Raw genomic sequence first — 11,344 nt, 5'->3', positions numbered from 1 at the left:
CAAGTCTATGCTTGATTCTATTAGTAGAAAGATCAAAAAGAGGCAAAAGTAATAATGGTGATATAAGTCAACACAGTGTTTACTCTTGGGCAAGAGGGTCGCAGTGATGAAGGGGCATGAGTGGGGCTTCCAGAAGCTGGAAATGTTGTTTCTAATCAAGGTGCTGATTACATGGTGCGTTTACTTTCTGAAATTCGCTATGCTATATTTACTTGTGATTTGTACACTCTTCTGCAGATATGTCATTCTTCAATAAGTTACATCAATATGTATTTATAAACAATCAAATAACATATTTCTAAGTCCCTGACACCCACTGTACGTGGATCTGGCAGACTGCTCCTCCTATTCAGCCCGCAGCACCCTGTACGCGTACCTCTGACCCTGCACGTCTCGTCCGAGGCTGCAGTTCTGGGCACTTATCTGTCTTGAGCACTACGTCCAGCTTAAAGGCTAAAGATGCATCTTTTATAGGTCTCAAATGAGGCATGAAGCAGATATTTGAAAAACGACACAGCATTCTATTTAAAAGATGTTGTAGGCCACAGCATATGGAAGTGGCTAGGAATATGAGCACCACACATCTGGACAGCATTTTTCAATAGTGGGCCATGCGGTCCATGTCAGCTTAGTGCAGTCTTTGCATCTATTTCATGTACACAGGGGAAGAGCACTATTTTTGCAAGGACACATTCATAGGATGTCTTTTTGTAGGCAGCACGGTGAAGAGCAGGAGAAGAGAAGTGACAAGATATTAGTACAATATTTCTTGTGATACTTACATCCCACACAAACAGAACAGAGTCGGGGAAAGAATTATACAGCCAGTGGGTACCATCCGCAGCAGCAGCAGGTTCCCTACCCTGAAGATGACTGCCGCAAACACAAAACTGCCCTCACCTTCTCCAAACTAGGAAGTCAGATGTAAGTGGTTTCCAATTCTGCTATGATTACAACATGTTCTTCTCATTTAAATTCACGATCCACCCTTCCTCCTTTATGCAATTTTATTTTAAATTAAAGTGAATTATCATTATTATTTTCAGGGGAAAGAATTTCACAATATCCTCTGAGGTAGCTGAACATACCACAGGGTGTTACAAAAGCAAAGCTGAAAATCACACTGCCTCAAAAGTCTGTTAACTGATTTTTAACACCCAAATTTCTCTAAAACTGAATCATTTTCTCCTATTTTGAAATTTTCATCTAAAACATATTTTCTAGTTTCAGAAACCAACAAGACCCTCAAGGTACAGAGAACCTTACGGGCAACCTGTTCATCTAGTGATGTGTGTCATACACCTCTACGCACCAGGCACTCTTCTGGGTACTAGGATACAAAACGAATTCAATTCTCTCATGAAGCTTCCATTCCAATGAAGAAACAAGACTGACTGGCATCCCAGTTTGCCTGAAACTGTCCTGTCTTAGTACTGAAGTCACTATATCGTAAATAACCTCTCGGCCCCAGGCAGTTGGTAACCGTAGCAGAGACAGATACCAAACAAATAAGGAACCAAAAATGTATCAAATGGTGATAAGTGTAATGAAGAAAAAGCATGATAAAAATAAGAGTAATGTGAAGGCTGTTACTACAATTTTGTATAGGTCTCTCTGATATAATGGCATCTGAAGACAGGAGAGGAGCAAGCCATTCAGAAAACTGGGGAAGAGAGGCAGAAGTTGAGTGAAAATGGCGAACAGCAAATAAAAGGTCCTAAGGTAAGAGTGTGCGTTCAGTGTTTGATGAAGAGCAAGGAGGCCTGTGTGGCTAGAGAGCAATGAGCAAGGAACAGAATGGAAAGAGACAAAGTCAGAAAAGCAAATAAGTGATAACTATAGCATAACAGCTACAGCGTATCCATCACTTAGGGTTCAGCCCAACTTCGAACTTCTCGATTTTAATCTCACAGTTCCGACCTATAACAATTTTCCTTTTTCATTATAATAGAGCCTCTGTCTTAATTTATTAATCATTCTCTCTTCTCACATTATATAGTATATGTGAAAACACTATGTAATTATCCCATACCACTCTTCTGTATCAATTAGTCCAACATTCACTTAAATACTACTTTATGTCTATTTGTTTTCATGGATCTATGTCTCTCCAAAATTTAGCCTCCTTGAGGTCAAGTTCCGTAGCACACACTGTTGGACGCATGGTGCACAATCAATAAATACCGACAGATAGGATTTCTCTCAATTTGACTTTTTTGACTTTTATGCTATTTTGTTAGTAAAAGAAGGCACCAATATGTCAGCACCTTCTTCATAATTTGACACATGATACAGTATGGCAAACACATAGGACAGAACATAGTAAAAGTATAGCCAGTGACAGACTAACCTACACTGCAAGGACAGCCCTTTAATCAGCAAATGCTTAGGATGTGAGGCTCAGAGAAAAAATGCAAACAGAAAAAAGCTCTACAAATAACCACTCGAATCAAGAATCAACTCTTCTAAATGTCACTGAAAAATACTTCTAGACACAGTTTATCTGGATGATTATTGTGTTATTGTTGGGAAAAAAAAAAAAAAAAACTTCCCACAACTTCCCCCAAACCAAATTAACTGCTCCCTCTGCTACGTACAGTGTTCCAGTCACATGATCTTCTTACACTATTAATTAAAGTTATATGTCTGTCTCTCCTACTAGCCAGGGAATACAGTTCGAGTAAAACTCAGGCTTTACATCCATTGTCTAGGCACTAGGTTATAACATTCAATTAATGTTGACCTAAATGCTTCAGTGAATGAATTAGCATATATAATGTAGAGCAATGAGCAAATTTTTAACAAATCAACTCGAATGTATGAATATTGACTTTAAAAGTAGATCTCAGAAATCTATACGCTTATTGCCATACTCCTTCCATTTCTAAGGAAATACTTTAAGTTCAATTTATGAGATCAAAAGAAAGCAATGTCACTATTTTATAATCACATCCCAATATCTGTCATCATCCAGCTTCTGCAAAAAATTGATTTACCTCAAAGTATAAAAAGATAAAGAACAGAAGTCTGTAAAGAGATTTTTGCTCAGAAGAAATAAAAACTTTATAGTAAAAGTTAGACCTGTAAGGTTGCAGGATATAAGATCCATATTCAAAAATCAATTATATTTCTATACAGCAACAATGTGAAACTGTAACCGAAGTTAACATGTAATTCCATTTACAATAGCATCAAAAAGAACAAACTATTTAGGAACAAATCTAACGAAAGAAATGCAAAACTTTTACTTTGAAAATTACAAATCATTATTGAAAGATATTAAAGAAGAACTAAAAAAAATCAAAAGATATTTCATGTTCCTGGATTGAAAGATTTAATATTGTGAAAATGGCAATAATCTCTAGCTTAACCTACAGATTCAACACAATCCTTATCAAAATCCCAGCTGGATTCTTTGCAGAAATTAACAAACTGATCCTAAAACTAATATTAAAATGTGAAGGACTCATAATCATCAAAGCAATCTTGGCAAAGAACAATAAAGTTGGAAAATTCATACTTGCCAATTTCAAAACTTATTACAAAGTCATAGCAATGAAGACAGTGTGGTACTGGCAGAGGGCTAAAATATAGATCAGTGTAATAGAATTAAGAGTCCAGGAATAAACACTCATATTTATAATCAATTGAATTTCAACAAGAATGCAAAGACAATAAGGAAAATATAGACTTTCTGATAAATTGTGCAGGGTCATCCTGATCTCTACTTATAAAACAATGAAGCAAGGCCCCTACCTCACACCATATACAAAAATTAACTAAAATGGATCAAAGATCTAAACATAAGAGCAAAAACTATAAAACTCTGCAAAAAGAAACATAAGAGTAAGTTTTCATAACCTTGGCTATGACTTCATAAAAAAATGTAAAACTTTTGTCCTTCAAACGATACTATCTAGAAAGTGAAAAGATAATCCACAGAATGGGAGAAAATTTTGGCCAGTCACATATCAAACAAAGGACTTATACCCAGAATATATAAAAACCTCTCTCTTATACCTCAACAATAAAAAGACAAATAACCCAATTTTAAAATGGGCAAAGGATGTGAATTGACATTTCTCTACAGAAGATATAAAAATGGACAATAAACACATGAAGAGATGCAAAACATCATTATGATGCACAGCCATCAGGGAAATGCAAACCAGACCATAATGAGCTACCACTTCATACCCACTAGGATGGCTATAATCATAAAGACAGATAATAACAAGTGTTGGTGAGGATGTGGAGAAATTGGAACACTTCTATACTACTGGTGGGTATGTAAAATGGTACAGCCACTTTAGAAATTTCTCAAAAAATTAAACATAGAGTTACCTTTTGACCCTGTAATTCCACTCCTAGGGATATATCTAAGAGAAACAAAAATATGTCCACACAACACCAATATTTATAATAGCTAAAATGTGAGAAAAAACAAATGTCCCTCAACTGACAATGGATAACTAATTGTGGTATATATACACAATGGAATATTATTTGGCAATTAAAAAAAAGTAATGATACATGCTACATTGAAAACAGTATGCTAAATGAAGGAAGTCAGTCACAAAGGACTATGTGTTGTATGATTCCATTTATAAGAAATGTCCAGAATAAGCAAATCCATGTAAATAGAACATAGTTATTGCCTAGAGTGAACAAGTCGGAGGTAGAGAGGATAGAGAAGCTTCTGCGAATGGGTTTGGGGTTTCTTTTAGGGGTGATGACAATGTTCTAAATTTGACTGGTGATGGAAGCAAAACTCAGTGAATATACTGAAAACCACTGAATTACACACTTTAAATGGGTAAATTGTATGGCATATAAATTACGTCTCAATAAAGCTGTTATTAAAATAATTAGAGCTGTCCTCCAAAATGGAAAATGATACCTCACTGGAAATAACATTAAGCAAAGGCAAATGGACTTCCATTGGAAATATTACTGTAAAAGATGGATTCAATTAGTGGTTCCCAGTAGCAGTTCACAGACTAATACATAAAAATCACCCACGAAATTTAATCACTCCTCGGCTCTCTAAAGCATCTAACTCAGTATGTCTACTGGGGTCTAGGAATCTGTACATTTAACAGGCTCCCTAAATTGTTCAAATACATAGCCAGAAGTGGAATCACTGGACCACTAAGATCCTAACTCAATGATTTTATGATTCTCTGGTATCTATGAGACACCTATAACGCCTGATGATCTGAAGTGAAGCTGAGGCTGTGATGCTAGTACTGGGGAGCGGCTGCAAATACAGATGAAGCTTCACTAGCTCACCCACTACTCACCTGCTGCTGTGCAGCCCAGTTCCAAACAGGCCACAGTCCAGTACCGGTTCATGGCCCAGGGGTTAGGGATCCGTGGATTAGAGTACCTCACATATTTTTTTAACCTTATGTGTATCCTTTATTTAAGCTACTTGAAATCTTTTTTTTTTTGGAGGGGGGGAGGGGGGAGGAACAGATTTAAATAAATTAATACATAAAAGATCACATATATTCTCTAAAACTATATTTCTCAAGCTAGGACTCATTGGAGAGTCCATTTCTTCTTAATTTAATATATTTTATATTAAAAAAAACAAGTATATTATAAAATTAAATGTAAATTTTTTATAAATTTTTAAGACAGAACCCAGAAACTTCAAGGAAATTCCATATTTGCCACAGGAACTACTTTGGACTATACTCCCAGAGTCTAAGAATGCATATTCATTCCCTTCTGCAATAAATACTTCAGTGGAAAAATCCAAGAAGTGTAGGCATTCTGTTTTCCATTCCATAGGTGATGAAATATGTAATCCTCATTCATTCAAAACCATATACAGTACAGACTAATCAGGTTATTAGTGACTATGCTCTTGTACTTCAAGAGGGAAGGAAAAAAGTCTGAACTGAACCTAAGAACTAAGCCTGTTAATAATAGAGTGAAAACTCCTTCAGAGGCATGCAGTGTTCAGAGAAATGTATGCTGAGGATCAAGCCTGTCCTAGTGTTTTAGCTGGATGATAATGAACGTCAAGGACATCCTCCAGGACTATGTGGACCTCGCCCAGCTAGTGGAGGGTGCACCATGGTTGCTCATCTAGGCTTGCCCAGCCCACGGTCCATAAAGAAGCACTGGGTAGCCTTAGATTTACTACAGCTAGTAAAGAAAAGGTGTTCTCCTAGATTTGTAATCTTTCTTTCTGATATGGTGCTTTAATATTTGGAATATATATACACACATATATATATACAGATATATATATATGTATGTATATATATATATATATACATACATATATATATACATACATATATATATATATTCCACACACACATACATACACACATGCACACACACACACACACACACATATGTACATTTTCTCAAAACATTTGTGATAACTTCACTCAGGAAAATATCAGAGGAGTGAAGTTATAATATCAACTCTGAGATGATTATATAAATAAATCTAGGTCAATATCCTCAATACTAAAATAAGAAAATGAAATAATATAAACCTTAAGGTCCTTTCTACCTTTTAAATTCTACACTTTCTATACTTTTACAATATTTGTCAATATTAAAGACTGCAAATTTTAAAGGCAATTCCAAAATAAGAAGTTGTAAACATATATTTCTGACCCTTTCCATTCTGGTATTTCTTCTTACATCATCCTAGCTCAAAGCCCCTTGTCCTCCCTCTTGGATTTTTGCAACAGTCCTCGATTCTGGTCCTCAATCTCTCCTTAGTCCATTATACTGACCACCTTGCTATTAGATGATTCTCCAATTACCATCTCCTTCAATGGCTCTTAATCTGGCATTTAAGGCACTCCATAATCTTTCCCAACTTATCTTCCTAACCTTTTCTAGCCCTTCACTATGTTAACTTACATTTCAGCAACCTGTCAGCACCTCCTCTACAATATATTATACATATCATAACTTCTTGAAATTTGTTTACGTCATTCCTCACACTTGAAATACTCTCTGTCCATACTCTCCACTTTTGTTCCTTTCTTCAAGAATAAGCACAAGTCTCACCTCCACTACGAAGCCTTTTCTGACAACCTTCTTTAAATTTCTGGAGAACCTGGCCTGTAATACATCTTTGGCAGTCAACATATCTACCCTCCACTGAGCAGATTCAATACACAAGAGGTCTGTAGGAAAACTTCTGCATCATTTTCTCCAGGTAAGCCTTTCAGCTTTAATATGGGATGAATATATAACACATAGCATCTAAAGGGAACATACTTAAACTACAGTTCTTTTTTAAAAATCAGCCAAAGTAACAGTTTATGTGTAATTACTATAATTTGGCAACCAAACCCACCCTACTGTTGCCAACCATATTTTTTATAGCTATGTTCTAAAATTTAAGATAATTCTTAGGTTTGGGTTAATATTTCCTATTTAATACTTCCCTTTTTAAAAAAAGAGAGGGGCAAGATTTTAAAGTAAGTCCTCAAAACTTTAAATTATAAAACTTTAATGAGATAAAAAAATTTCCAAAAAAACAAAACTAAGAACATCATTTTAAACAATAAAACCTTGTATTGTATAGGCATCACAGCAAAACTGAACTTGGAAAGGGAAAGAAAGAGACGTTTGTCTGGTCAGACTTTTTAAACAAAATGGCACATGTCTTTCCTCACCAGCCATGCAAAACACATAATTTTTATATAAACCGCATGCACTCTGACAAGTACCACCGCCCCTTTCCCCACCGTAATTCCACAGACATTTTCCTTCAACTGAAAAGTTTTTGGTCTTGCTTAATAAAGAACACTTAATCTGGTCTTTACCCTTTTGATACTAATACTGAGATTCTATGGACACAAGTCCAAATTTGCCACTTTCACTTATATACAAAAAAGCCCTTTGAAAGAGCCAAGAAACTCTCCTCTAACAAGCCCTGTGATGAAGTGTTAGTAAACATTAGAAAATTGATTGCAGGCATGAAATAATGAGTTAAGACAAAGAAAATGTTTCCAACATATCTCCTTAAGCTGAAATAAAAATATTTCAACCAATATGCTAGAGACTTTCATTAATTCAAAATAGTCTGATAGTAAATCTGCAATGAAAAAAAAAATCTCTTATTTAAACTATTTTAGGACACAGAGATCTGTACTTATTTCACAGGAAAAGGCAATTTTATTTTCTTTCTACCGACAAAGAACATCCGAACAAGCCTACAGTTACTCACATGCAGAGCCGAGGGGTCTGGAAGGAATTCAGCATCTTCTCCAAAGATAAAATCGGGGGGCAGCTCTGGGTATTGGGCATTGAAAATGATATCCCCTGAAATACAAGAAAATGTCAGGCCCTTCTTATATCCTTGCTAATGTATGAATGCTCTGAGGAATGCATCGGAAAAACTTCTAATAGAAGTTTATATTAGTTTAACAAATTTGAAAAGCACTTTCTGAATGATTAATTCTTCAAACAAAAGGTCTGATATCTTCTTTTAAATGAACATCCACAACATGCAATCAAAAAAAATGTAATCTCTTGACACACTATAAATATAAATACCAAAGTAGGAAAGTATAAGTTGCAACATACAAAATATATGCAGATATTTTTTATAGAAAATGTTACTCTCCAATCACTGTCTACTAATTAATAGGCCTTTACCAATGACTCATTCTGGAAAGTCCTTGCCTTGAAGAAATTAAACATACAAATCTTTGGTAAAATGGACAGAACATTTGGCTTGGGGTCAAAAAAGTCAGGTTTGTGTCCACAAAGTCTCCTAACTACTTATTAGCTTGAGTCATCTTGAACAAGTTTTAACTTCTTTAAACTTCAATTTCCTCATCAGTAAAAGGGGGATATAATGGTACTGACATCACAGATTTGTTGTGCAGACAAAAAGAGGCCACATGTCTAGCATGGTGTCTGGTATACAGTAAGCACTCAGTAAGTGATACAGGACTACTACTGCTGTTATCACTGGTGTTATTTCGAAATAGAAGACGAATTACAAAGTCTCCTTAGCAAATTTGTGTTGTAAGTTCTTCTATCACTCTATTCCATTCCAGTCTCATTCACTAGCTCCCTTAACAAAGCATTCTGCTCTTAAAGAGTTGTTAAGACTAGAAAAGTTAAATAATTACCATACCCTCTTAACTGGTCTAATATCAGTTTGTCTCCATCCCATAATACATACTTTCACAAAGTAAGTCTTCTTAAAGTACTGCTTTGTCTCAAAACTTCCTAGCGCAAAAAACTTCAATGATCCTCTAACATTAAATGGAGTAAGGGCAAACTTTCCAAATTGTCATTTAAGGCCTTGAAGATATGCTTCCTATTTATTTATCCACCTTTCTCTCTCTGTAAGCCTATACCTATCCTCTATTCCAGTCAATATTTAGTCTGCTTACTGACCTCCGAATACTATAACACATAGTTGAAATGCTCTTTCCCCTTCCTCAGTTCTTATCCATCCTTTATGAACACACTTAACTTTCTCTTGCATGAAGACTTCTCTAATAAATCCAGTACACACTGATAATTCTGAAATTCAACAATTGGTTATGCCACTCATTTGAGTATTGAATTATATATAGTCCTGTTTTTATTGTTCCATTAATTTTTAAAATTCATAATAAACACATGCTATCTATGAGGCACCGTGATACACACTGTGTCAGTACAAAGATGGTTATCCTCAAGGATAGTGAGAGAGACAAGACATATACACAGAAACACAAGGTAAATACATATACTACATCTTCCTAAGTATCTTAGAAGCATTCAGAGAATAAGCATACATACTCTTATATATAGTTCATGTCTCCAAGAGGGCAAAATACAATACATGTAGAACAGATTCAAGAAATGCTCAATACATGAAAGAAATGCTATCTCTAATTTGAATATCTAAATACTGACAAAATCTACAGGAAAAAATAAAGTATGGAAGAGTTTTTACTTCTGCCACTTTCTGTAGGGAATAAATTTGAGTAAGAATATACCCTTCAGAAGTTGGGTGTAGAATTAAATTATCAATAGTACAATTACTCCCTTTCCTTCACCCTATCCACTACTACTATCTCTGGTTTTCAACTGTATCTATTACAAATTACAATATCTCTTTAAATCTGCCAACCATAAGCATTAATCCAAGCCAAGACTAAGAAGAATTAGTAGAGACAACATGAACGCCCTTATTACTCATTCTTATTCAACTATACCCAGCACACACAATTCCTTAGGAGGATATGTACATTACAGATATGTTTTTTTAAAAAGTCCTACAGTTGGCTTACTTTAGTGACTTTAAGAAAAAAATTTCATAAAGTTAATAGAGCAAAGGCATTAAAGTTTTGGGGAAAAAGTCAAGCTAGAATCTATTGTGCCTTGATGCTCAAAAAATAAATAGCATGCTAAATTCCAATAGAAGAAATTTTATTTTTGTTATCACTGGAGACACAAAGCTGGATTTTCAAGTTCTCAAAGGAACATTGTCAGTAATACATATTTTCAAACCACTAAACATTAAAAATATGATCCAAGGATATTCACTCTTGCCAATTCTATTAAACACTGTACTGGTGGTTTTAGCCAGGGTGTTTAGGCAAGAAAAAGAAATGAATAGCATCTAAATTGGATATAGCATCCAGGAAAAAAAAACAAAACAAAACTATGAGAACTAAGTTCAGCAAGGTTGCAAGATACAAGATAACTATATAAAATCAATTGCATTTCTATACACTACCAATTAACAATCAAAAAGTGAAATTAAGAAAACAATTTTATTTACAACAGCATCAACAAGAATAAAATACTTAGGAATAAACCTAAAAAAAGAAATGTAAGACTTGTACACTAAAAACTACAAAACATTGTTAAAGTCATTAAAAGCAGCCTATATAAATGGGAAAACATCTTGTATTTGTGGATCAGAAGACTTAATATTGTTAAGATGGCAGTACTGACTAAATTATGATAGGGATTTTATACAATCCCTATCATAATTTCTGCTTGACCTTTTGTGCAGAAATTGACAAGCCAATCCTAAACGTCATTGGGAAATGCAAGGGATCCAGAATGTCCAAAAAGCAATTTTAAAAAAGCAAAGTTGGAAGACTCAAACTTCCCAATTTCAAAACTTATTCCAAAGCCACAGTGTGGTACTAGCATAAGGAGAGACATACTGATCAATGGAATAGAATTCGATCTGGAAATGATTATTCATAGTTAACTGATTTTTGTCAAGGTGCCAAGACAATTCAATGGGGCAAAAAGCATCTCCTCATCACATCACACCCATTAGGATGACTACTATTTTAAAGAGAGGAGAGGAGAGGAGAGGGGAGGAGAGGGGAGG

The 11,344-nt window shown here is 34.9% G+C and overlaps 1 protein-coding gene across 4 annotated transcripts in view; it reads right to left on the bottom strand.

Moving 5' to 3' along the window:
• BABAM2 (BRISC and BRCA1 A complex member 2) overlaps positions 1–11,344 on the bottom strand; it is a 362,799-nt gene that overhangs the window by 278,691 nt on the left and 72,764 nt on the right. For all 4 annotated transcript variants that reach the window (XM_011370731.2, XM_023536945.1, XM_011370732.1 and 1 more), the window contains one exon: positions 8,216–8,310. In XM_011370731.2, the coding sequence (XP_011369033.1) occupies positions 8,216–8,310 (95 nt within the window). The remainder of the gene's footprint in view (positions 1–8,215; positions 8,311–11,344) is intronic.

The sequence above is a fragment of the Pteropus vampyrus genome, unplaced genomic scaffold, assembly GCF_000151845.1.
Source record: "Pteropus vampyrus isolate Shadow unplaced genomic scaffold, Pvam_2.0 Scaffold173, whole genome shotgun sequence".
Classification (NCBI taxonomy): Eukaryota; Metazoa; Chordata; class Mammalia; order Chiroptera; family Pteropodidae; genus Pteropus; species Pteropus vampyrus.
Note: the sequence above shows the minus strand (reverse complement) of the source record. Positions and strands in the feature narration are given on the sequence as shown.